Source organism: Dermacentor andersoni, chromosome 1 (genome assembly GCF_023375885.2).
Source record: "Dermacentor andersoni chromosome 1, qqDerAnde1_hic_scaffold, whole genome shotgun sequence".
NCBI classification, from domain to species: domain Eukaryota; kingdom Metazoa; phylum Arthropoda; class Arachnida; order Ixodida; family Ixodidae; genus Dermacentor; species Dermacentor andersoni.
In genome coordinates this window covers 133,945,865-133,972,988 of record NC_092814.1, presented here as the reverse complement: position 1 = coordinate 133,972,988, position 27,124 = coordinate 133,945,865, and the positions used below count along the sequence as shown (strand labels likewise).

General features: G+C 46.6%; 2 protein-coding genes and 1 pseudogene across 2 annotated transcripts in view; 2 read left to right on the top strand and 1 right to left on the bottom strand.

Annotated features, from left to right (window-relative positions):
- LOC126544261 (alpha-(1,3)-fucosyltransferase C) overlaps positions 1-27,124 on the bottom strand; it is a 125,906-nt gene that overhangs the window by 67,866 nt on the left and 30,916 nt on the right. The gene's annotated exons all lie outside the window — the stretch shown is intronic.
- Positions 18,260-27,124, top strand: part of cathD (cathepsin D) — a 30,271-nt gene continuing 21,406 nt past the window's right edge. The window contains exons 1-2 of the mRNA XM_050191519.3: positions 18,260-18,394; positions 23,733-23,868. Coding sequence (XP_050047476.1) covers positions 18,327-18,394; positions 23,733-23,868 — 204 coding nt within the window. The 5' untranslated portion in view covers positions 18,260-18,326. The remainder of the gene's footprint in view (positions 18,395-23,732; positions 23,869-27,124) is intronic.
- LOC126546391 (U2 spliceosomal RNA) lies at positions 22,232-22,413 on the top strand (annotated as a pseudogene).

The following is a 27,124-nucleotide window of genomic DNA, read 5'->3' as shown; positions in this document are numbered from 1 at the left end:
CACGCGGCCCGGCCCAAGCCCGGCCCGCTTCTCGGGCCGACTCCGAGCTCTTGGCTGTGACCCAGTCGTACGCTGCTCTAAGCGTTCTGCCAAGCTGGTTCTGCATTCCGGTATTGGAATGAGCGTTGTGCGAACGCGCAGTAGCGTTGTTAGGATAGGAACTCCCTACGATATGCCGGTCTGGACGGTCTTAAGCTAAAGAGGCATGCTGTGCTTCGAAACCGCGAAAAAAACAAAAATATAACCATGCGAAACGTGCTGACCCGAGCCGCATGTGGGCGAAGCCATATACGACTTAGTCCATATATTGAACTTTGGCAGCTTCGTCACTCTATTAGCCCCGAGAACGACCTAGAGGGGCGCTGCGAGCGGCGCTCGCGTGACGTCAGGGCACGGACTCGCGCCTGTCGTCTGCTGCAGTTCGGGCGGTGCCCGGGCGCCTTCTGCAGTGTTTCCGTTTGTTCGCTCTCATTCTCTAAGCTTGTATACTTATGACGGGCCTCTCAAATATACCTTTTACGAAGTCTTCGCGAAAATGTAATCAAGGAGCTTATTTCTTAGACGACAATATATTTCTCGAAGGCAACGCTATAGTGCCACTCACCCGCCGTGGTTGCTCAGTGGCTCAGTGATGTTAGGCTGCTGAGCACAAGGTCGCGGGATCGAATCGCGGCCACGGCGGCCGCATTTCGATGGAGGCTAAATGCGAAAACACCCGTGTACTTAGATTTAGGTGCACGCTATAGAACCCCAGGGGGTCAAAATTTCCGGAGTCCTCCACTACGGCGTGCCTCATAATCAGAAAGTAGTTTTGGCACGTAAAACCCCATAATTTCTATAGTGCCACTCGAGGTAGCTCAGACCAGCCCATTACGGGTTTTCCATGCGCGAATCTACACTTTCCAGCGGTAGCTAACGTGAATAATAAAAGCATAGACGCAAAAGCACAGCACATATAAGAATCCAGTTAGGATTCCATACCTACCATGGTGCAACATGCTTGTCACAATAAAACGCTGGCTATATGTGACTTGTACAACATTTATCTTGATTTTAACCAACTAAAACATGTTTGCTGACGACGAGTAGTTCATGGTATAATATCGAATTGTTCTATTTCTTCACAGAAACGCTCGGTAGTAACACGAGGACTTAACACTGAAGTTTAGATTCTGCCAGCACCACTTGCGTTTTTACCTGCTTCTCAAAAGGCCGTTCTGCACCGGTTAAACTTAAGTGAAGGTAATTTGCAGCACACGGAATAGAATGCACCAATATTTATTCCCTTTTCATGCTACACGTTCAGCTCACTTGGGCAATTTACTGGTGCTTCTTGCTTGAAAAACAGACATGATGAACCTCTTTGGAGAACTGACACAGGTTGCTCAGGCGAAATATTTGAGTGAAATATGCCTTTTGTACCGTTTCGCTGCAGCCAGCAAGAAGCCGAAGCCTCACTCATTAGTAGTGTGGCACATATTGAAGACATCATTGTTCTCCAGTGGAGGCCAAAATTCAAGCGAATTCGTGTGAGGCTTGTGGTGTCTTCTTTATGAGGCGGGTATGCGAGGTTTTCTCGTACGTACTGACGAAGCAAACAGTTTTCAGTTTCTATAATTAAACAACGCAGGATCGAGACATGGTGAGGTAGAATGTGTTTGAATTTTCAATTTCAAGGGAGCGTAATCTGCGCTGTAGAGCCTCGAGTATGCTAGAGGCATTGTAATTGGCACTGTAAAGAGCTACTTCATGGTTTCAATTGGAAGTTATAGTGAACGACTCGGTTTCGTGAACAATGCGTGCCTCGCCATAACGACAGTCAGTTGCTTCCATTGCGGGAGGTGCGTGCCATGTCATCGATAAAAGCTAGCGAGGGCCACTATGACACATTTCATCGCTTGCATTTGATTGGTTCTCGATCTTAACCACGAAATTTTCTTTCATGTGATTGCTGTAGGATCCGGCAGCCTACCAAGCCTTCCTTTAACGAACTGTCGGGATTAACCCAGTAATAAACAACGGGGCCGCACGTTTCAGCTTCGCTGGTGAACGATCTGTACAGAGTGCTTGGGCGGTGATTTTTTTAATTTAGCCTGGTTTGTTGGGCTCCTGGCGTATTCTTGCGTTGTTTCTGCACTTCGACACGGCATCACTGCGCTATTGGACTACGACAAGGTGAGAAATTTTGTTTGACAGTCTACGACGCATTTCCAGCAATTAGCCTTACGGCACGGAACCTAGACTTGTGACGCAGTTAGCGAGAAACAGCTCAGCCGTCCTGGCGAAGTTAATTTGAGTTAACGACTCGTACTGGGAGATGTTTGCGACGCTTTCTACAGGTCCTAACATTATTGTAACTAATTTCGGTAGTTCTTGGGCGCGCTCACCGCGCCTGGTGTTGTGACGCAGTTAGCGAAAAGTAGTTCAGCCGTGTCACGCAGTTAGTTTCACGTGTACAGAAGTTTACTGGGACAAGTTCGTGACGCTTTCTCTGACACCGAGCATTATTGTAATTAATTTCGTTACATTTTGGGATAATCTTGAGGCACATTCACCATGCCTGTCGTGACGCAGCGGAAAACAGCTCGGCCGTGGTGACAAAGTTTGGCGTCTATACTGAATCTCAGTGGGACAAGCTTGTGACACTTTCTATGGCCCCGCAACAACATAAGCATTCTTTCGGTACTCACGCTTGTCGAAAACGCGACGAGCGATTGCCAAGAGCTTAAGAGTGATAACACGGGAGTGTGTTGCTTGCGCGCGCAGAACGCTCAAAAGATGACGCCAAGTGTTAAGAACGGCCAGCTGCAGTGCAAAGTTTTGCCAACCCGTTGCGACTGTGGAGGCAACATCCCGGGAGCATCACCGCCAACTTTTAGCCACGGCGTGACTAAATCGACTTTGTGTCGGGGAACAATACGCGCATCCCCCACTCTCCGTCGCTTCAGCTAGGATGCGTTCGATGAAGCAGGCTTTGTGCTGAAACCGCCGCCAACCTCTAGCCTCATCGCCGTTGTGACGGAATGAGTTCGGCGGGCCAACTATTGTTACCAAACTCCCCAACGCGGACCTGACCTGCTACGGGTGCGCGAGTTGCCGCGGGAACGCCGTTTTGCGCTCCTTCCCACGCACCAACCAAGACGCAAGACAACGCGCTACCCGGAACGGCTCCTGAGTTCTACGAAGCCCCTCTGACGTCGGCTCCGGACCATCGCCCCTGTGTGTATGCCTGTGTGCGTGTGTGTGTGTGTAAACCGTGCCGCGGAGAGGCGGCTAGTTTGCGATGACTAAACGAACGTTCGCATCACCTTGTATCGGGAGAGGACCGAGTGTTTAAAAACCGCTGTTGTGCGGCTGCTCAGGACACTCACTCTCAAGCAGTCATGTTAGACTGATGTACTTTCTCAAACAGTCATGTTAGGCTGATATAAATACTCTAAATAAACCCTTATTCCTCGTTCTCGATGAGAAGCAGTCCCTTACTTCATCAACGTCCTCAGTCTGGATAAGTTGGACGACGGCATGGGCCAGCTACCTTCTAATTCATGCTTGACTCCAATCTTGACAACGGATCACGAGCGATGGGATTGAGCCCCCAATCATAACACCAGGAGCTCAAACGCCAGGAACTTGTAACTGAAAAATTCTTTCTGAATGACTGATAACAGGCTTTGCACCCGCGCATTTGTCTTGAGCGCGAGTAGAAGGAATTCTGCGAGCGTCTAGCATGGCCTGGTTGAGAGCTTGTGTTGTTGCCACCTCTGTGTATACTTAGCCTACTATGGCATCGGTTGAAGCCAACTTTTTTTGGGAACGCGCAATCGCCCGTGTATTTGTGCTCTTAAGGTGCAGGAAATAAGGCCTGGAAATAGGGGAATGCTTGGAAATCGGATGTTTTCGTGATACGTACGGTATTATTTGGGCTAAGTCAGGTATTTTCTACGCCCCGTATGTAAAAGCGAATTGATTTTGTTTGTAATGTCACCCATTCACCACTTTCGCACGTTTCGCCTGTACACGAATTACTCATAAGGTGTTAATGCCAAAATGACACATGCTTGTAATTTACTTTTTTCAACTGACGTCGTCCGGTGGAGCTTCGTACGGCAACTATTGCTGCTTACTTGCATGGTGGCACAACGTTGGATGAATGCACGCAAAGCTCGGAACAAGCATATATATAGAGCAAAATAAACATTCCCTCATTTCACAAGGCGTTTTGCGTCTTCTGTATGAAATTGCACTTGGCATATATTCGATGAAGGCTTGTCAAGGTCTTTCGCAATCATTTTTACTTAATAATAGAGCGATTCCGCGCCAAGACAGCGCGCGGTTGAGCAGTAGAAGCAAAAAACAAATTCCGCGCCGATGAGCGCAGCCAGCGTTACGCTTTCCAGCTAGCGTTCAAAACGTGCGTTCAAAACGCGTTAAAAACCGGAAGCGTGGTTCAGGTTTAAATCCCACCCGCTGAGTGCACTACAGTCAATTCGGCCGCTGAGCTCTATGGCAGTGTCCGCTCTTGTTGAATGTCTGTCTCTACGGCCTAGGTGCGTCGGTGGCTCGTAGCCTTGTGCGTGCTGTGTGTTCTCGGCGCTCACTTTGCGTGGAAGCAATAAGGTATACGGCCTCACTTGCGGAAATAAGCGCGCGCGCCGCGAAAGGCGCTTTCGCAGCAAAAATTCTCTAGAATAACAGCTTGGGCTTGTTGGTCTTCCATCCTGATGCTGACAGCGCAAAACGTAGACGGGACACGCGACGAGAAGACGACACCACAAGCGCTGCCGAAATAAGCGCGCCGTCTTGCGCGCCTATAGGTAGGTACCTATAGACAGCACGAATATCACTTCCCTCGCTGCTGCTGCCACGTTTCTTCACGCCAGCGATTCGACAGCCAGGTTCCGCGGTTATCGAGTGAGATGTGTATGTTTGCTTGTGCGTGCGTGACACCATGCTTGTTAATTTAGTTAGTAAATCTATGTTTACAAGCTTATACGGCCGATCAACTAAGCCGGACAACTGACTTTACATTGAAACTTGTTGACTAAAATTCTTATCATGAGTAAGGGTGACAGGAAATATATCTCGACACTAATGTCTGATCTTCAACGGGAAATACGTGCTGAGATAAGGTCGCTGAAAGAAAGCTTAAAATTCTGCAGCGATACATGTGATGACGTGAGGGAAATAGGAACCGATATCAAGGCACTTAGAGCCGAAATAAAACCACTAACTTCGTTGAATCAAAAACTAAAGACCGAAAATGAACAGCTTGAAAAGAAAATCGAAGAAGTTTGGCAATACAAGAGGAGTAACAATTTTGAAATAAAAGGTGCACCAGAAGAGCTCGTCTCAACTGTCGTGGTAAAAAAGATAGGTGAGCACGTAAGCGAGCCAATCTCTGATAATGATATCGACATCTGCTACAGGGTATCCACGGCAAAAAAGAATGAACGAAAGATTGTTGTCCGGTTCATTTCACACACAAAACGTAATACGCTACTCGTGAAATCAAAGAAACACAAGATGGCTTCCACTGACTTCGGTCACAAGGGCACGGAAAGTGCTATCTACTTTAAGACAGAATAAGCAACTCTTTGGGACAGCCATAGCAAAAAAGAAAAAAAAAAGCGAAATGGAAGTATCTGTCTTGCACGCAAAGATGAATCTTCTGATGTAATCCGGATAACGAGCACTACTGATTTAGATCTCATCAAGTGAAAAAAGGGAGAAAAGAAGAGTGAACATTTTTTTCTTCTCAATAGAAAAAACAGCACCGATGAGTAATGATGCTTGTCTTAGACCTGGTGTTAGTATATTACATCAAAATATGAGGAGCGTTAAGAATAAGAAGGAAGAGTTTGATTTTTTTTTAGTTCTCTTCACGCAGACCTTGATGCGATACTGTTTACAGAGACATGGCTGTGTAATACTGACATGTACGTCCCCCGAGTTCACCGGTTATTCTGCAGTACGATTGGATCGCGCAGGAAGAAGCCGAAGGCTAGTTATATGCCTGAAACCGCAATATTCCTTCCAAATACTTGATTATCTTTCTACGAGTAATGGTGGCATAAAATGCTTAGCAATAGAAATGAATTCGTTTCTACTTGCTGTTGTATGCAGGCCCCCAACTGGATACAACCGCCGTTTTCTAAGCCATTTGGAACAACTTCTGCATTGTTTTAATGACATAACAAAACCATACTTTATCATGGGAGATGTGAACATGATGAGTGAAGATTTATATGCGCTTGATCTGAAAAACCTTATAGTAACCTATGGATGTGAAAATGCTATCTTAGAGCCTACCCGTGTTACTCACAATGCTTCCACATCTTTCGACGTCAGTCGCTATGCAAAGGGGGAAGGCAGCTGGGGAGGATCAGGTAACAGCAGATTTGTTGAAGCATGGTGGGAACATTGTCCTAGAAAGACTGGCCACGCTATATACACAATGCCTTATGAACTCGAACGTACCGGCATCTTGGAAGAACGCTAACATAATCCTAATCCATAAGAAAGGAGACGCCAAAGACTTGAAAAATTATGGACCGATCAGCTTACTGTCCGTTGCCTACAAAGTATTTACTAAGGTAATCGCAAATAGAATCAGGAACACCTTAGACTTCTGTCAAGCAAAGGACCAGGCAGGATTCCGTAAAGGCTACTCAATAATAGACCATATTCACACTATCAATCAGGTGATATAGAAATGTGCAGAATATAACCAACCCTTATATATAGCCTTCATTGATTACGAAAAAGCGTTTGATTCAGTCGAAACCTCAGCAGTCATGGAGGCATTACGGAATCAGGGTGTAGATGAGCCATATGTAAAGATACTGGAAGATATCTATAGCGGCTCCACAGCCAAGTAATGTTTAACAGTCTCGGAAGAGAACAGCAGTTTACAATAGGTAGCGAGGCACTGGAAGTGGTAAGGGAATACATCTACTTAGGGCAGGTAGTGACCACGGATCCGGATCATGAGACTGAAATAACCAGAAGAATAAGAATGGGCTGGGGTGCGTTTGGCAGGCATTCTCAAATCATGAACAGCAGGTTGCCACTATCCCTCAAGAGAAAAGTGTATAACAGCTGTCTTACCAGTACTCACGTATGGGGCAGAAACCTGGAGGCTTACGAAAACGGTTCTGCTGAAATTGAGGATGACGCAACGAGCTATGGAAAGAAGAATGATGGGTGTAACGTTAAGGGATAAGAAAAGAGCAGATTGGGTGAGGGAACAAACGCGGGTAAATGACATCTTAGTTGAAATCAAGAAAAAGAAATGGGCATGGGCCGGACATGTAATGAGGAGGGAAGATAACAGATGGTCATTAAGGGTTACGGACTGGATTCCAAGGGAAGGGAAGCGTAGCAGAGGGCGGCAGAAAGTTAGGTGGGCGGATGACATTAAGACGTTTGCAGGGACAACATGGCCACAATTAGTACATGACCGGGGTAGTTGGAGAAGTATGGGAGAGGCCTTTGCCCTGCAGTGGGCGTAACCAGGCTGATGACGATGATAATGATGATAACAAGGCTAAACATATACGACTACAACGCAGGCATATTATGTTCAGGCCTTAGTCACCACTTGCCTATTTAAATTTGTACACAAAACTTATTCCTTAAAGACAAACGTAAAAACCTCTCGCGATATAGAAGTATTAATGACAAACGACTACTTAAGTTTAGCGAAATAATTAAACGAGCTGACTAATCACGTGTGTATGTGCAAGAACATCCAGATAAAGCACATGACACTTTTTTACAGATCTTCTTTGAATGCTAGAACACTCCTTTTCCGCTACAACAGTTCAAAATGAGAAAGTGTAACAATAAAAAGCCATGGATAAATAGCGACCTTTTGAAAACAATCAAGCACGAAAACGCACTTTTTCACAGATTTCTTGCTAGCAGAGATATTAGATTATTGCGACAGTTCAAGCGATTCCGCAACAGGTTAAATAGCGACACTAGAAAAGCAAAAAACATGTTTTCGCGCATCAGGTCGTATCCTGCAAAAATAGGAAGAAAGTTAATTCTTTAACTGGAAGAATAGTGTCATGCAATGCACATATCTCCAATTATACCCCTGTCCTGCGCCAACCGATGCCAACAGGCGCCCGCAAATTTCCTAATTTCATCGCTCCACCTAGTATTCTGTCGTCCTCGATTGCGTTTTCCTTCTCTTGGTACCCATTTTGTAACCCTAATGGTCCAACGGTTATCTAACCGGCGCATTACATGACCTGCCCAGCACCATTTTTTTTTCTCTTGATGTCAATTAGAATATCGTCTATACCCGTTTGTTCTCTGATCCAAACCGCTCTCTTTCTGTCTCTTAACGTTATGCCTAGCAATCTTCGTTCCATCGCTCTTGGCGTGGTCTTTAACTTGTTCTCAAGCTTCTTTGTCAGTCTCCAAGTCTCTGCCCCATATGTCAGCGCTGGTAAAATGCACTGATTGTACACCTTCCTTTTCAATGATAATGGTAAGCTTCCTGTCAGGAGCTGACAATGTCTGCCGTATGCGATCCAACCCATTTTTATTCTTCAGCGAATTTCCTTCTCATGTTCAGGGTTCCCTGTGATTAATTGACCTAGGTAAACGTACTCCTTCACAGACTCTAGAGGCCGACTGGCGATCCTGAACTCTTGTTCCTTTGCCCGGCTATTTATCATTATCTTCGTCTTCTGCGTATTAATCTTCAACCTCCCTCTCACACTCTCTCTGTTAAGGTCCGCAATCATTCGTTGTAACTCGTCTGCATTGTTGCTGGTATCTCTACTGAATCAAATGCCTTTTCGTAATCTATGAAAGCCATATAGAGAGGCTTATTGTACTCTGCGGATTTCTCAATAACCTGATTGATCACATGGATGTGATCCATTGTAGAGTATCCCTTCCTGAAGCCAGCCTGTTCCCGTGGTTGACTAAAGTCCAGTGTTGCCCTTACTCTATTGGAGATTATTTTGGTGAATATTTTATATAATACTCAAACTAAGCTAATATGTCTACAATTTTTCAATTCTTTAACGTCTCCCTCTTTGTGGATTAGTATAATGTTTGCATTCTTCCAGTTTTCTGGGACCTTTGCAGTCGATAGACACTTCGTATAAAGAGCCGCCAGTTTTTCAAGCATTATGTCTCCTCCATCTTTGATTAAATCGACTGTTATTACATCTTCTCCTGCCGCTCTTCCTCGTTTCATGTCTTGCAAGGCCCTTCTGACCTCATCGCTAGTTATAGGAGGAGTTCCTGTATCCTGTTCATTACTGCTTCTAATTGAGGTATCCTGACTCCTCTGGGTATTGTACAGGTAAGTATAGAATTCTCCCGCCGCTTTTACTATATCTTCGAGATTGCTCGTGATATTAGCCTGCTTATCTCTCAGTGCATACATCTTGGTTTGTCCTATACCAAGTTTCTTTCTCACCGATTTCAGGCTGCGTCTATTTTTTACGGCTTCTTCAGTCTTTCTCACGTTATAGTTTCGAATATCCCTTATTTTAGCCTTGTTGATCAGTTTTGACAGTTCCGCGAATTCTATTCTATCTCTTGAGTTGGACACTTTCATTCTTTGTCGTTTTTTATTAAGTCCTTTGTTAGTTGGGAGACCTTGCCTACTGGTTACCTTGGTGCCTTGCCTCCCACTTCAATCGCTGCCTCTGAAGCAAACCTAGTTACTGTTTCACTCATCAGCTCTATGTCATCATCATCTCTGTTCTAAGGCTGCATATTTGTTTGCAAGTACCAGCCTGAATTTGTCTGCTTTTACCCTTACTGCCTCAAGGTTGACCTGTTTCTTCTTGACCAATTTAGCTGTTTCTCTCTTCAAATTGAAGTGACTCCTAGCCCTCACTAACCTATGATCACTGCACTTTACCCTACCTATCACTTCTACATCCTGCACGATGATGGGATCAGCAGAAAGTATGAAATCAATTTCATTTCTTGTTTCATCATTAGGGCTTTTCCAGGTCCACTTTGTGTTGCTACGCTTCCTGAAAAAGGTGTTCACTATTTGAAGCTTGTTCCTTTCTGCGAATTCTACCAGTATCTCTTCTCTAGAGTTCCTAGAATCGACGCCGTAGTTGCCAATTGCTTGTTCACCAGCCTGCTTTTCCCCCACTTTTGCATTGAAGTCGCCCATTACTACAGTATATTGAGTTTGCACTTTTCTCATCACTATAATTGAACATCTTCATAAAACTGATCTACTTCCTCATCATCGTGACTGGATGTTGGAACGTAGGCTTGTGCTACCTTTAATCTGTACATCTTATTAAGTTTGATTACGACTACATCTACCCTCTCATTAATGCTGTATAATTCGTCAAGGTTGCCCGCTATGTCCTTGTAGATTAGGAATCCTACCCCGTATTGCTTCTTATCTGGGAGACCTTCTTATCTGGGAGAACATGGCCATTATTCAGCAATGTATAAGCCTCACCAGTTCTTCTAATCTCACTAAGGCCGATGATATCCCAAACAATGTCTGATAATTCCTCAAAGAGTCCTACTAAGCTAGCCTCACTCGAGAGGGTTCGGGTGTTAAACGTTGCAAGAGTCAGTTTCCATTCGCAGCCTGTCCGCATCCAGATATTCTTAGCACCCTCTGCTGCATTACAGGTCTGGCCGCCGCCTTCGTCAGGTGCTCCGCAGCTGCTGGGGACTGAGGGCCATTGGGTAATTGAGTGAGCCATTTGGGAGGGGGTGGCCGAGTACTGCACCAGGGAGGCCAATTCCTGGTCTGGTGATGCAGTGTCTTGTTGAAACTTTGTGGGTCTTCCTAATTTGGTTGTACCTGGATTAGTATAGCCCCACTCGATCTTGGCATCTTTTGCCAGTGACAGGCGTCACTCGAAGCGAGCAGAAGTTGTGCACTAGAGGAGGTGAATTTCAAGCTCACCATCATTGAAAAAAAAGTAAACACACAGAAATTCCCAGGAGTCTGGTTCCATGACCACTAGTCATGGACAATGCACGTGAATCATCTCTTGACCAATTTAGCTTGTTCTGTAGGATGTATGAGTAGGATCGCTTCTCTTCTCCTTTCATGGTTAACTAAACCACTGTACTACACATTTTACTCAAAACTACTAAACAGAATGCTGGTGTGGGGAACAACAACTGAAACCAATTATGATAGGCCATTAATCTTGCAAAAGCGCGTGCTTCATATCTTAGAAAATATAAAGGTCATGCCAAGGACCTAGCCACTGAACCACTCTTTCTTAAAGGGACAGACAACCACTCGGAACTCGAATCAAGATAACCTCCCTGATGGAATGATTCCCTATCGTAGTGGCTAAAATTAGCCATATTTTTCTCATTAAACGCGGATTTATATTTTTAATTCATCACTAAAAGTCACGAAAAATTACCTTTGGCGCCCCACACGGGAAAAACATGAAGCAGCATAATATGTCCACCACGTGACCTTCTACTAGTGTACGCGGTTCCTGGTCTTTTTATTAGTAGTGAAATGCAGTATACTTTTTATTATTATAAGTTTTTCCTCAGTTACAATGTGCAAATAAGCCTTCGTTTGTTGTGAGCAGAAAAGTGGCGCGGCCTTCGCCTTCATTTTGTATAGGTTGGCTTGGCTCGTCTATCGACACAACAACGACCAAGGGGGGGGGGGGGGGGCAGCCATAGAGTTTCTCACTACATTACCTCTATGGGGGCAGCCAATCATGACGTAGGCGTGTACTTGGGGGAAAAACGTGGTACAAATGCAAGAAATGTCTGTACAACAACGCGAACTTATTGCACCAGCTGTTTATTTTCAAAAGTGGTTGAAAAGGTCAAAATGTTGGTGCTTAAACACAGTTGCACTCAACGATGGGCGGCTTTCACAATTTGCAAGGCAGGCTATCGACATCGCTCTCACTTCTCAGCGTTGCTGGAGAAGGGACTCTTACTTCTTTAGAGGCTGCTCAGGTCGAAAAATTCTGCTTACTAGATATCCACGCTCTTTTGGAAGTGACCGCTGCAAATGTAAACACTACCGAGGGTGAGCTTTGCGTTGGATGGATGGATACAACTTTCTTGCACGTCCGGCAAGGTTTAACGCGACCCGGGCTCAGGTCTCCTACGGGGGAACGTCAAGGGCCTGCCTCAACGCCGCCTCACGGGCTTGCTGGGCTGCCCACGTCTGGATTCCGAGCTCTGAGTTGCGCAGAGCGGCGGCCCACCTCGACGACAGGGTCTCCGGAGCAACTGCCATCCTGCCATCCATAACTACATTGCACTCCCACAGCATGTGTTTGAGTGTTGCTGGTCCTTCCTGACACAATTTGCACCTGTCGTCCTGATGCTTATCTGGGAAGATACGTTTCAGAGGGAATGGATTAGGGAAGGTGTTCGTCTGGAGTTGTCTCCAGGCGACGGCCTGCCTCCTGTTCAATTTGGGACTCGGCGGTGGGTATATCCTTCGGGCGTTCAAATATGCACTGGTTATGTCGTTGTATATGGTGAACCTGTCCCGTTCTGCGCGAGGTGTGTTCGCTATCGTGCGAGAGGCATTGCCCTGTTCGGCGCGGCGGGTCATGTCTCGCGCCGTCCCCTTCTGTGGTGACGTGCGCGGGGAACCATGTGATCCTCGAGCTCGCGGTTTTGTATCTGCCCACTTTGGCCAGAATGGACAGGGCTTCCTTGGAAATTCGACCGTTGGCGTAATTCTTCACTGCCGTTGGCGCGTCGCTTAGTACGACTTCGCATTCCTGTTCTGTGAGGGCCAGCGCAATCGCTACTTCCTCCGCTATTTCTGAGTGTTTGGTGTATACACTGCATGTGGTTCTGATTTTGGACTCTGTCTATGACTACGGCGGTGTATTTTTGGCCGTTGGGATATTCGGCTTCGTCGACAAAGCGCGTGTTTCTCTCCCTGCCGAATGAACGGAGCAGAGCCTCGGCTCTTGCCTTTCTTCTACCTCGGTTGTAATCGGGGTGCACGTTTCTTGGGATGCTTGCCACCGTAATGGTGTCTCTGATTTTGAGCTTTGCGTTGCACCATAAAAATCGGTTGTCAGTCCCTTTAAACATGAAATGCTATCCATTGAAAAAGCATATAATCTAAAGCTGATGCAGCACATACATAACACCAATTACAGGATGCCTTCCCAAGCACTGTATCCACAAGATATGGCTTCAGAAGCTTTAGCCGTTAAGCTAAAACAATACGCACAGATTATGGAAAGCAGGCCATTGAATATAAAACAGTGCAATTATTAAACTTCCACGAATCGAATATCGACCTTATATTACAGACCAAGTAACTTAAACGCCATTATCAATCATTCCTCCTCACTAATATAACCTCAGAGTTGACCCATAAATGTCCTCAAATTATGTTTGTATATTTCTAGTTGAAGTTTAGCTAGAAGTTACAATAATTAAACAAAATTGTTCGATTCTATTTTAATGTATGTTTTGCGATGTATAATTTATGTAGAGCATGTTGAATGGACATGTTTATAGAATACGCACGCGATCAGATGAAAAAAAAAAGAAGCAAACGCTATGTACTTGATGAAATGTATTATACAGTTGCAGACTATTATTGATCAGGGACCTCGTCAGGGTTTTCCGCCTTTAGTCATTGCCTCCGCGCAAGGAAATTTTGTATTCTTCTTGCAGAATAAACGTGTGTATATTTGTATAAAACTACTATCCTTATTTCGTATAGATGTCCACTAATTTGCTATCGCAATCGATGCTTGGCCTTTCAGGCGATACTGCGGCGTTCTTTCAAGAAAAGAACTATCCCCTTTTTTAATCTTATATAGTGCGCGCATGGCATCTTTGCTTCCGTATGAATGTGATATGCATGCGTATAAATATGGGCACCTGCTTCTAATAAAGCCTTTGTTGAAGTTAGCGCTTGCGTATGTCCATATGCCTTTCCCCGTCCGTCAATGCAGTTGAACATTCCTAAGTATGGTGTATCGCTTTTTCTTCGTTGTTTTTTTCATGCAGCTGTCGCTCCGTAATTACACTATATGAAGCATCAATTTCTGAAGAGTGCAAAGTTTAGACAATTGCATTACCTTTGAGCACGACAATTTCATAACACGCGCCAAGTGGAGCGCGTCTTCGGAAGCGAAGCAGGAGGGCATTTGGTGTTGACGTGGCATCAAAAGCCACTCGTGTGCCCGCCAGCCAGCCTGGCGCTGTCGTTGAAGGCTTCGCACAACGACCTCATCGCAAAGATGGTCGCACGCCTCCCCCCCCCCCCCCCCCCCCTCCTCCCTCAAATCAGCCCTTCTATCCATCTTCACTCTGCTCTACTCCGCATCCCACGATGGTTAAGCGATAGTTCTCCGCCGTCGCTTCCCTGCGAACGTAGGACGTCTCTCATTTTACATCCTCTCTTATCCAGACGAGCGCTGAATGAGCACAGCTTTCGGCGGCATGGGTCACAGTATGGGCATAAAGAACTTTCAACAAGAGCGGACACTCCCATAGAGCCCAGCGGCCGGATTGACTGTAGCGCACCAAGCGGATGGTATTAACACCTTCCGGTTTCGGTTCTGGGTGCGCATGCTTCGAACGCCAGTTGGTGCACGCCACGCCGGCTCCGCTGATCGGCGCGGCATTAATTTTTTTCGCTTCTACTAATGAACCACGCGCGGCCTTGGCGCGGAATCGTTTTATTATTAGTAAAAATGATTGCGAACGATCTTTACAAGCCTCCACCGAATCTCTGTCACGTGCAATTTCATTCAAAGAAAACGCAAGATGTCTTCTGAAATTATGAAATGTTTATTTTGCTATATATAAATGTTCGTTCCGGGCTTCTTGTGCATTCATCCAAAGTTGTGGCACCAGGTAAGCAGCAGTCGTTGCCCTACGAAGCTCCACCGGATGCCATCAGCTGAAGAAAAGTAAATTACAAACATGTATCATTTTGGTATATTGATCTAACAGGAATATTGGGTGTAGATGCGAAACGTGCGTAAGTGGTAAATGAGCGGCATTACAGATAAATTCACTTTTACATACATTACGTAGCAAATAGACTCTTCCCAAACAATGCCATAAAGTCTGAAGAAAACATCCGATGTTCAAGCATCCCTCCCTTCCCGGGCATTATTTCCTGCACTTTAAGAGCACAAATACAGGGGTCACTGCGCGTTTCCAAAGCAACTTGGCCTCAGTCGACGCGATGGTACTCCAAGTACACAGAGGTGGCTACAACACAGGCTCTCAGCCAGACCATTTTACACTCCCACAGAATGCCTTCTAGTCGTACTCAAGACAGATTCGTGGGTGCAAAGCCTGTTTTCACTCGCTCAGAAGAAAGAAATGTCAAGTTCTTGAGCTCCTCGGCGTTATCTTTTACGCGTCCTGCCGGCGCAAGCAACACACTCCCGTGTTATCACTCTTGGCAATCGCTCGTCGCATTTTCGACAAGCGTAAGGACCGAAATAAGGTATATGTTGTTGCAGGGCCATAAAAAGCGTCCCAAACTTGTCCCACTAATATTCAGTACACGCAAAACTAACTCACCACGGCCGGCTTGCTTTTTTGCTAACAGCTTCACAACCCAATGCGCGGCGGGTATGCCTCAAAAGTATCCCAAAAGGTTACGAAATGAATTACAATAATTTTTGGGGTCAGAGAATGAGTCACGAACTTCTACCAGTAAGATTCAGTACACGCAAAACTAACTGCGCGGCACACAGCCGAGCTGCTTTTCGCTAACTGCGCCACTACGCAGAGCGTGGCCACTGTGGTTGAAAAGTACCCCAAAAAGTAGCCAAATTAGTTACAACTGGGGTCAGAGAAAGCGCAAAAACTTGTCCCGGTAAGATTAGAGAGTTTTAGAATAGGGGCCCCAAACGTTTTGGGGCCCCAAAGAGATAACGTCGAAGGCACTGCGCATGCGCGAGACGCAAATGCGTTTGGGTTTTGCGTTGGGAACGCTATTTCACCGATTTAGCGGGAGCCCAAATAGCAGCCCCAAAAACTTTGCGTCAGAAAACATGGCGGCACCCATCGAATCGACGGCTCTAACCTAGCACTAAAATGGGTTCGATCAGTGGTAACGCGTGAAGTTCGCAAGCTAAGAGAAGCGACTGCGGTTATCGCTTTCTCTCAACTAGCATGTGTTATGAAGATTGATTCATTAGACCCCACTGATTCCGAATTCGATTGTGGATTTTATGGCTCGTAGGCCTAACACGGCTAAGCTTGGCTGGTGAAGGCACGTAAAGTCGGTTTGCTCAAAACTAAGCGCAACTAATTGTTTGGTGCTTACAGAATAACCTCCAAATTGTAATTAAACGCTAATACACGCAAGTCAGAATTACTATTCCTATCATAAAATGGTATATTTTATTTAATTATTTTTAATAGCTTTTATTTGACGCCGTAGTGGCGCTGTCAGCGCAAGACGCTATCCGCAAACGTAAAACCCTATTCTAAAGCTCTTCACACCTTCGTTCTCCAACGCTAACACCCGCAAAGCTCTTTGGGGCCCCAAACTATTGGGGCCCCTATTCTAAATCTCTCTATTGAGTACACGCGAAACCGCGTCACACAGCCGAGGTGCTTTTTGTCACAAAGCCAGGTGCGACGAGCGTGCCCAAAAACTACAGAAATAATAATGCTTCGGCTCTTAGAAAGTTTCGCAAACATCTGCCATAGGAGTAATTAACTCAAATTAACTAAGCGTGGACGGTGGAGCTGTTTTCCGATAACTGCGTCACTATATAGGTTCAGTATTGTGCAGTAAGCCTAACTGTTCTTGAAGTGCGTTGCAGACTGTCAAACAAAATTCCTTACCTTGCTGTAGTCCATTAGTGCAGCGGTGCCGTGCCGAAATGCAGACTGAAAACAAGAAAACGGCGGGAGCCCGACAAACGGGCTACATCCAAAAGAGACGGGTCGCGGGGTAGGCGAGCTTCACATGCACAGCCGGCCTCGCTGGCTTCGGTGGGTCGGTGGCATGTCTGGCCACAGGCTGTGGTCTGGCGAATGCCGCATGCATTAATGAATGCCGCATGTCGTGCCGCTAGCTTGTTGCTCGGTGACGCAAGAAAAATAAGTCGCGAAGTATAAGTTCATTTGCAGGCAAAACTTTTTAGTTTTAGAGGGAAAGAATAAAAAAAGTAAAACGTTGTCTGTAAGTTAATTTCACATTCTTTTTTTTTTTATGCTGTCAACTAATGGGATGGAGTTGACACTAGGCGTGACGTGTTTCCTGTTGCCAGCTTTTGCCGAGTGTCCCCTCTTGTTGAATTTATTTCTCTATGGTATGGGTGCATGTGTCAGTACTGTGTGGTACACGTCACCATCATTTCCGGTTTCCACGACGTATCCAGCCTCCTGCCTCCCATTCGAAGCCACGCTGCACTTAGTGCGCGTTCTCAAGTGGTCGCATTGAAAGGTTACCTACTGAATTGTTTGTTTAGCTCTCGAGGTATTAAGGTTTCATACTCTAATTGTTGAATAGACAGCAGCACATTGAGCGCTTCTCCGACGTCTTCCACGTGGAGCGACCCAACGCTGGCAGCGCGTTACGGCGTCACGCGACAAGCATCTTGTTGTTACTGCCGAGAAACGCACAGTGGGGCATTCGTATGAATCTTTCACCGCATGAAGCACATTTCGACTGTGATCAGAGTGCTGTCATCGCGAAGTGCGCAATAGACACGCCGACGGCGGCTGACGCCGAAAATACGCCTGAAATGCGTGCCATGTGGTAAGCGCTGCCATATGCGCTGCAATTTCTGTGCCTGTACACGGCTTGCATGTCCACACAGATGGCCACCACACTCGCCTTCATGTTGGAGGGAAAACATCGACAATGATGATTCGCTCAGACGCTGACAGCAGAGTGTTTAGCTTCTAAAGCGGGTGCCTCTTGGACACGCGCTGTTGTCGCGCGAGCCAACCAGTGAAAGGAATGAACGGAACCGAGAGAAACCGCGTGCCCCGCGGACGCACGTGGCTTCCGTGGGCACTCGACGCCGTCGCCCGTGCTGGCTGGGAGCGAGGGAATTGCAGACGCAGCCACTGAAGCCCGCCAAGAAAAACAAATGAACAGAGCGAAACGCTGCGGTGAGCGACTCGTTTTCGCTGTTCTCTCAATATCTCCTCGAGTGGCGTGATAGAACGACGCCCCGCCAGGCCGCAACTCCGCGGAGCCGAGGGTCCCCGCGCACAAAACTATAAGCAAGAGAGGCCACGATAAATATCGCGCGCCCGATAGGCTTATCAAAATTCAGCAAACGGAAACCGCCTGGCGAGGGGTTCTTCGTCGCCATACCCGGCTCGTCGCTCTGGCCAGACTGCGCCTGGACAACATGGAAGCAAGGCTGTCGGCAATCGTCGTGCTCTTGGCGCTCGCCGGCGTCGCTTCGGCAATGCTCAGGTGAGCTTCTATCCATTCTATCATAGACTTGGCGTCCTTGCGCTTCACGAGAGGCTGCTGATTGTTGCAGCTCTTGGAATGCGCCACGAGCACAGAGCGTTCTCAGTATCGCGATTGATGCGGTTAGGAACAAACAACTCTCCATTCCATTCAGATGATGGTCTTCAATTATATGCGCTTCGGATACGAGAGATGACTGAGTGAACGTCTCCTAACCTGTGACCACTTAGGCCACACCGAAATGTCCTTACACGGGAGTTAGGACATTGTAACCCCATAGGAGTGCGCCCGTTGAGGCCTAAAATTCAATATTTGACAGCAGCAGTGCATCTTATGTGACTATCTGACTAACTAACGAGAAGAAAGGGAACCGAGGGGCCTAAATTTTATTAATCATGTCATAAGAATCTAACAAACGAAGAACAGGTGTCTTTGTTTTTAGGCTTCTTAAGATATGATTAATAAAAATCGGGCCCCTCGGTTCCCTTTCTTCTCGTTGAATACATAACGAGAGTTCGAATTCGGCAACATTGATGCCCTCAGGTAGCATATGTGGTTTTATTGACATGTTGCCTTCACCCAAAAAGATCACGTACTCGTGACACCTGCGGCAGACGGATGCTCCACATCCACCGCCAGGGTTTGTGAGGGGTGGTGCTGGCTAACACTCCCAGGATTAGTTATAGTAGTAAAAAATGAATACCCCAGAAAGTGGATGGGAAAACGGCACCGCCGTAGCTCACTTGGTAAGAGCATCGCACGCGTAATGCGAAGATGTGGGTTTGTATTACACCTGCGGCCAGTTGTTTTTTCATCCACTTTCATTGCCATTAATTTGTGCTTTCTTTAATTCAATTAATAACTACAAGCAACTTCCCCTTTGTTGTCCTTGGTGTCTTTCTTTGTTGTCTTCTTATGATATCTAACTACCACGGCTGGTTTCAGTGCAACCTGCGTACATGTCAAGTCAAGTATTTCACCTCTCTGTAGTTGCTTCTCGAGGAGCTCCGGATGACCGTTCTTTGTGGTCTGCTACCGCGGTTGTGACTGCTCGTGCAGCTGCTTATATGTTCATTTATCCGATTTTCAAAGTCCATAATTTATGCTTCCCCCATCCATTACATTACATCAAATTCAAAAATATATTACGTTTACTTATTATTGCAATAGCAATTATATAAACACTCCAAGCGCATTGCTGCCATCAGCGTCGGCATCGCCATGATGTTCCGTATGAAGTGCAAGGGCGCAAACAGTCGCCACGCTCCCTACGCTGTATGTGCGAGTGAAAGCTAGCGTGCGAGGGGAGCCGACGATCGCTGGTCAATCTTGCCCGCGCGAAAGAAACGAAAGCGGGAAGGAAGCGCGCTGTCTTCCGTCGCGCGCGAGGCACCTAACGTCACGGGGCACCGGGGTGAAAGGAGGGAGGGGGGCCGGCGTTCTACTCCGGCTGCAACTGCGCATGTGGCGGTTGCACGCGGTCGCGCGGCCCTATCTTGAGAGGGATATGCGTAGGGGACAGTCTAGGTGCGTCGGTGGCTCGTTGTGCGCACTCGGCGCTCTGTTTGCATTGAAGCGATAGCCAGCACGAAGGTCACTTCGCTCGCTGCTGCTGCAGTGTTTCCTCACTCTAGCGCTTTGACAGCGAGTGTCCATGCTCAGCGAGTGTGATGTCTTCATATTTGCTGTGAACGCTGACACCATGCTTGTTAATTTAGTTAGCAAGCGAATGTTTACAAGTTGATATTGTTGCGTGTGGAAAGACACAGACAGAAGAGGCTATTTACAGGCTATTTACACTGGAGCCAGGCAGCCAGGCCGACACTCGCTCGCGCCAAGCGCACCGACCAACTTCATCGTCGTTCTCGCGGCGGCTCGTTTCTTGAGCGTCGCTCGATGATATCGTAATAATATGGCCGATAAAACTACTATCATTACTTCGTATACTTCGTATAGCTGTCCACTAATTTGCTATCGCAATCAATGCTTCGCCTTTCGGGCGAAACTGCGACGTTTTTAAACGCATTACATTGAATAGATCGATATAGACCGGACGTGCTTTTCTTTGTAACCTCACTGTAGCGCTTCTTGTGACGTAGCGTGACTTCGCTTCTATTTCGAGCTGCAAGAAATTATTAGGAGAAAAAATAACAGCCTTCAAAAATCATGGCCAATGTGTCGTATACTTTATGGTGTATGATCTCTACTCCGACGCTGCACGACTGCATGATTGCCGCCCTCACTCTGCTTTCTTGCTAGAGGAATCCTGATTTATCTTTGTTGTGTGCATTTCTTCTCGTGTTTTCTTGCTCTGCGGAATACACTGCTAGAAACAACTTCGGTTTCACTGCGCAATAACGTGCGCGAAATGCCTCACAGTGCAGAGTGCCTGGTAGCTGACATATTGTCATCAAGGTAAGAGGGATTGTCATATTAAAAATGAACTGTCAGGGACACAGAGAGAGCGGTCACAGCTTTAGTGGGAAGCGGAGAGATTAATCTATCCATATAGGCTTGTCATTCGATCCAGATGAAAATGAGCGAAGGGTGTCGGAACACACCCTCGAGGTGTTTTTTTTTTTTATGTGTAGTGCAATGTTGGTGCTGGTATGCCGTTGGCGTTACGGCTTTATCTAGATCGATGCAAGAACATGATCTCAGTTGTGACGATAATGTCGTAGCTCTGGATAACTTCTGGTGCACGTGATGTTGTGACGCGCGGACTCGTTACGTAATGTTGTCCGCAAGATCGTGTTCTTTCCAGGGGAAAGAGCACATGTCCCCGTGTCCCCGCCTACAGTCTAGCGCGATTTGAAAGTTATCGCGCGAGCGTCGACCAGCCTATAGCGGCCCGTTTCGGAACAGTGAAAATCAAGATTTCGCCTTCTTCTCTCCCTCGTTGGCTGTTGCATGCTACAACAATCACTCCCGCGACGAACTCGACACCCTTTCTCTCTATTTATAATACCGAAGAATACCTTACGCGCAATACCATCGCTGCCTGTTCCCTGATGCAAAAGAATGAAAAAGCATCTTCCTCAGACGGGAGTGACCGCAGCTTAAGCAACAGCAAAAACAGTGAGGGAAGCTGGCCTGATACATCCCGCTCCTCGAAAGAGGATTCTGGGCCGCGGCGCTGTTCTTGTTATTGGTCGTAGCTTGCGCTGTAACCATACAAAAAGACATTCTATAACAGTCAAATCGCTATAGACTGTATAAAAAAAAGTCAGTGCCATTCCACTCTGTGAGTGTGATTGACCAGCGAAGCTGTGTATGCGGGCAGCTTAATGGCGAACTGTCCATTTCCCTGCGTCAAACGCCGTATGCTCATAAATGGAAGGCGAGGTGCGACTAGTCGCTCCACCACGATGTTGAGCCTCGGAAGATGATGAGGCACGGGTGGTATACATACCCATGTATCGTTGCAAAACGCGGCACGACACCTTTTACTAACGAATCCCGGCACGTAGAACAGGCAGCACCTCGCCGCACTCCGAGGGCACACATTGTTTCACCGTAGCCAAGGCGATCGTGAGTTGGTCGACGTCCCGCAGTGCAGTAATGGTTGGGAAGTCACTCGAAAACCACAAGCGCTCACACACAACACAGGCCACACAAAATTGGTTCCCCATAAACTCCCTCTGAAGCCTGACCATTGTTCCGGTGAAACGTTCCAAGTTTGCGGGATCGGGGCCACATGGACGGTTCGCATTTCCTTCCACCTCGCGGTCCTGGCGGGCAGCACGCTTACGGGACCGCCACCACGGGAGAGCGGAAGGAAAGGAGATACGCAAGCGCTTGCAACGCCGACAAAGAGAGAGCAGTGCGAACGTAGACATGGCTGGCGTGGGTCCAAGTTTAGTCGCTGTTGTTATCAGCTTAATATCTGATACGGGTTGTATTTGGACCTATAAGATATTAAACTTGCCTTTGCAAGTTGGTGGAGTGCTGAAAGGCTGGCTCACCTCCACCGCAGCTCGGCCCGGTATTGCACTATCTTCGGGATCGGCCCACGTATGGGGAGAAATTCTCGATCTACACGGCTCGATAGGCGCACGCAATTTTTTCCAGAACTTAGCCATATGCAGCTTCGCTGTAAAAAGAAAGTCGCACGATCGGTGTTCAATTTATTCAAATAAAAGGGCCGAAGTTATCTCCCCAGCACGATGCCCGATGGCAAAAGCTGCGCTGGTCCACCATCCACAGCATCGGCTGCCACATATATCGGACCGAGGTAAACCCTGTCTTAACCAAGCGTTGTGAGAAGCTAAAGATCGAGTGCATTAATCCCGTGTAGTTCACGAAACCACTTCTGCTGGGCTTATATCCACACAAATAAAGTAAACGCTAGAACAATTGTGAAGAGCAGACGCCAGCCATTAGTTGTCTTATTGGGCACATTATTAGCCAATGCGGCCGGCCAATGGCAAGCTGCACATACAGATGAAACGTTATGTGAGTTCGGTCTTTGATTTGCACTTCGGTACTTCGTTCTGTAAAACATTCTCAATCTTTTAACTTCCGTTGGTAGCAATTGGAACAATGAATACTTTGTTACCCATTGAAGGCTCTCTCGCGAACGCGCAGTCTTTCATTTTTCACCCTAAAGTTTAATAGATACAGTGTACAGAAAATCAGGAGGCGCCCTCTGAACTCACAAAACCACGGTGCAGCTTCTGCGTCTCGAGTTTCGTCCCGCCCCCCCTCCCCTGACATTTTCTTGCGACTACTGCAGCGGATGCGTGCACGCTTTGGCTGCTCTTATGCAACGTGCCGGGAACAAATTCGATATCCCAGAAAAATAACAAAAGATAAAGGCGCCAATAATATGCGCCCTGTCAACCGTTAGCGCTCTCTTATAGTTCCGTTCTTGGTGACACATACTGGAAAGTTCTGGCGCCCGGAAGCAAAAATACTAAATTATTCTTTTGCGTAACGTGCACACCACTTAGACTATACGTCAAAAGTACGCAAGAAAAACGCATTTAGAAAACAAGTATATCTGCGCTAGGAGACGCTCTTCATGCAGGAACCCGGCGTGAACGTATGTTGTGTGTGAATGTATATCCCGAAGCCTGCAGAATAATATTTCTTTATTTTTGTAAGGGCCTGTTCACTCCAGCAATGCGGCAATGCTGAGCGCGTCACGTGCTCAACACACTTTCTCGGTATCTTGTGCAGTATCATAACATTCACTCTCAGAACGAAGTCGCATATATATGTGAAAAGCTCACGTGAGATTAACTGCCAAAGTAATCAACGCGGGCTTTGAACATATGGCATTTGATTCGCTCGCTCGCTTGTTTCGTTCGTGACCATGCCGTCATTCTTCCCGCAGGGTTCCCTTAAAGCGAATGAAAAGCGCTCGGGAGCACTTCCGCGAAGTCGGAACGCCACTCAATGTGACTCGAGCTTGGTCCCTGGGCGGCGGCGTCGCAGGACCCTTTCCGGAGCCCCTCAAGAACTACCTCGATGTGCGTGCGCCTTCACTCGTAGTGTATCACAAATTGCTGAGATGTGCCTCGCAGGTCGGATGCATGTGTGGATGGATGCATGCCTGGACTTATCGCCTTTCAACGTTTTGATCATTTAGATACAAGCAACAATTTTGCGAGAAGCACGCCTTCTGCATCGTTGCACGATTTTGCACAGTACGATGTACGTAGCAAGGATCCTCTGCTAATCTATATGTTAATGCGATTAGCGTTCTTTGGGAACGTCGCTCAGTTTGCGGCATATATCTAACCTCTTTCACAATACCCAGAGACCCAAGTTGTCTACTATAGCTTCGGCCACTAGATATCTGCTTGCTGCAGTATTGCCGAGCATTCAACATGGTTGTGTGCCCGAACAGACTAGTTCAGCACTGCGTATGCGATAATGGTATGTGCCCATTCTTGACCAATCCCCCATAATTTATGTGCCAAGGTGACACAAGGGGTATGTGGCCTTAAATATATTAATGCGATTAGCATTCTATCGAGATGTCACCCATTTTGCTGCATGTATAATGCATGTTCGTACCTAACGTCTGTCAAGCCAACTTGTGCCACTAAGTATGTGCCCAAATCGACAGCTTGAGAATAGACAACTTGTGCCATTGAGTATGTGCAACTAGGCATGTGACACTAGCTATGTTAACATTCTTGGCAAATCCTCCAGAATGGGCATTTACACTCGGTACGTGCCCGTATATACAAGTGCAACAAATTTTGAGGCCACAACAACAACAGCAGTGCCCGCTTTGAGAACCTGCTGCTGTGAAGAAATCGGCAATAGAAAATAGAAGAAGGCAGCTACAGAGCAGTGAAAAAGCCCACATCAAAAGCATCCGAGTGTGGAGAAAGAAGTGAAATGAACAGAACGGGACCAAGGCGGGCATTGAGCGGTGAGCGTTGAGTTACGGAGAAATGAAGATGTCGGTAACAAAAAATTGAAGCGGGCTATACAGGAGTCATGAATTTGATCATACCGCACTGTATGTCCAAATTCTTAACTCCTGTATATCCCGCTTCAATTTCTTCAATGATAATCGCACTAACGTCGGCATTCATCGTGAGATGGGTACTGCCGGAATTTTAAAGCGCTAACGCCTCATCCGCAACATACACTACCGCTTTTATCGCGGTCGCTTGATTTATAGCCGTCGTAACGAAGTTGCAGCCAGGATACTAGGAATAGTGAGGGTCGCTACGGAGTTTGAACCGGGGCGCAGTGATTGCAACAAGATATACTGACTCATGGTATTATTCGGCATTGTGCTTGGCAACGAGATTGTGACTGCCTGTGTCTGCTAATCTGGCCATATGATCTCGTGATTCACGGATGGCATGGGGATACAATAACCGTCATAAATATCCTCATAACATGTAAAACATGTCATCGCCAATTACACACCAATCGTAGGAAAGATTGCTAATCGCATTAACGTCTCCAAGGGATGGATGCGCCGCCGATTTTTTTTATTTATACAGGAGCAACTAGCTTGCGAGGAATCTCCCAGCTCGCTATCTGGGCGGCAACATGTTCATTGCTCGAGAGAAAATTCGTGTAGGCGACGGCGCACCCTCGCACGTGACACATGACTGCTTTCACTAGGAAGGCGCCGCACAGCGTTTGAGAATCCGATCTTTCTGATTGTCGCTGTCGGATCGGATTTCCTCGGTGGCGCCGTGAGGGATTCGCGATATGGCGCTGTCGCGACCAGCCGCCGCGGAGTAGCGGTGCGTTGCTCTCGACAAATCAAGGTTGCTTTTGTGGTAGAATAAATTAATGGGATGTTAATGAAACTGAGAAATTGTATTCGAGGGAATGTAAAAGAAAAACGCACCACGGCAACTCCGGTGACCGCAAAGCCACTTGATGCGATACAGCATCCGTTCTTTCTTTCTTTCTTTCTTGTTATTACCTCCTTTTGTGTAGTTATTCCTCCTTGTGGGTATGAGCCAAATTTTGAGGCCACAACAACAACAGCAGTGCCCGCTTTGAGAACCTGCTGCTGTCGCGGTAAATGATCTGAGTCCGTGGAATAACTGTATCCTGCCAATTTTCATGTTTTTCTTTTCTTCTTCTTTTTTTTTTTGCAATTAATACATTGCATGCAATCTGAGCGCTTGTCGTCTTCCTTTTTTCTGTCGTTCATTTCAACAATGTGCCACTAAAGGTGGCGTCACTTCGAGGTACCCGGTGCGGCTGCTCGGCGTGTCAACCCCCAACCCCTCCTCCCCCATGTCTCTTGCCACTCCCTCCTATATCTTAACGCACATTTTGTATAGCTAATGTGAAAAATGTGGGGGGAAAATGCCGCTCCCTCCTATTCTTGCCTGTATTCCGGCATTTATTTCTGTAAAAATAAAAAAGAGACAATGTGCTGGCAGTTTTACATGTCACATTTTTTAAGCGTTCTAGGAATTGTGCGGCTATAGGTACCATACGAAAGAAACGCTATATTTGACGGTAAACCTCGCTTCTTTACGAACGTGGTAGATGAGCGAGTGCTAAAGGTATAATCTGTTTCGAGTCGTGTCGTGTAACATGACTTGATCGCACGGTGGGATATGTCAAATACGGAGGAGTGTGAGAACACTCGAAACTTTCGAATAACGAATCGAATAATGTTCTATTTTATTTTGTCCTCTAATCTAATTGTTCCTATTCGCAAATGCGAATATTTCCTAATAGCTTTCGAATAATTCACATTCCCAGCTGTGAACGATCGAACATAATACTAAAGAAAAGATAAACCAAATTTCACCCCTGCCGCATTGTCCATAAGCAACGGGAAGTTACGCAAAGCGCGCTGCGTCGCTCAAGGAGCCGGACTTTTTCGACAGAAACAATAATTCACGCTCAAATTGCGCTTAGACATGACATTCGGCAATCGGTATTGTTTGGTACTATTTATCAATGCTTCCACTGTGTTCTCTTGGGGTTAAATCTGAATGCGCTTGATAGCAACATTATTTGATATTACAGTGGCACCATTTGCAGCGATAGTGTCTTCTTCCTTCAGCCATCGCTGCAGTTACGTTGATTGCCACAACGACAGAGTGAAGGAATTTCATGTTGAGATGCATTTTCCTGCGCAATTAGTCTCGAATGCTTAACCTTTTCATCGCACTCACGGTTTCGTCATTGAGCACGTGCCAAAAGTTGTTGTTTTACATCTGAAATTATTAGTCGTTAGCTTCGAACAAGCACGTCCTTGTTTTTAGTAAGGGCGTTGCGCAT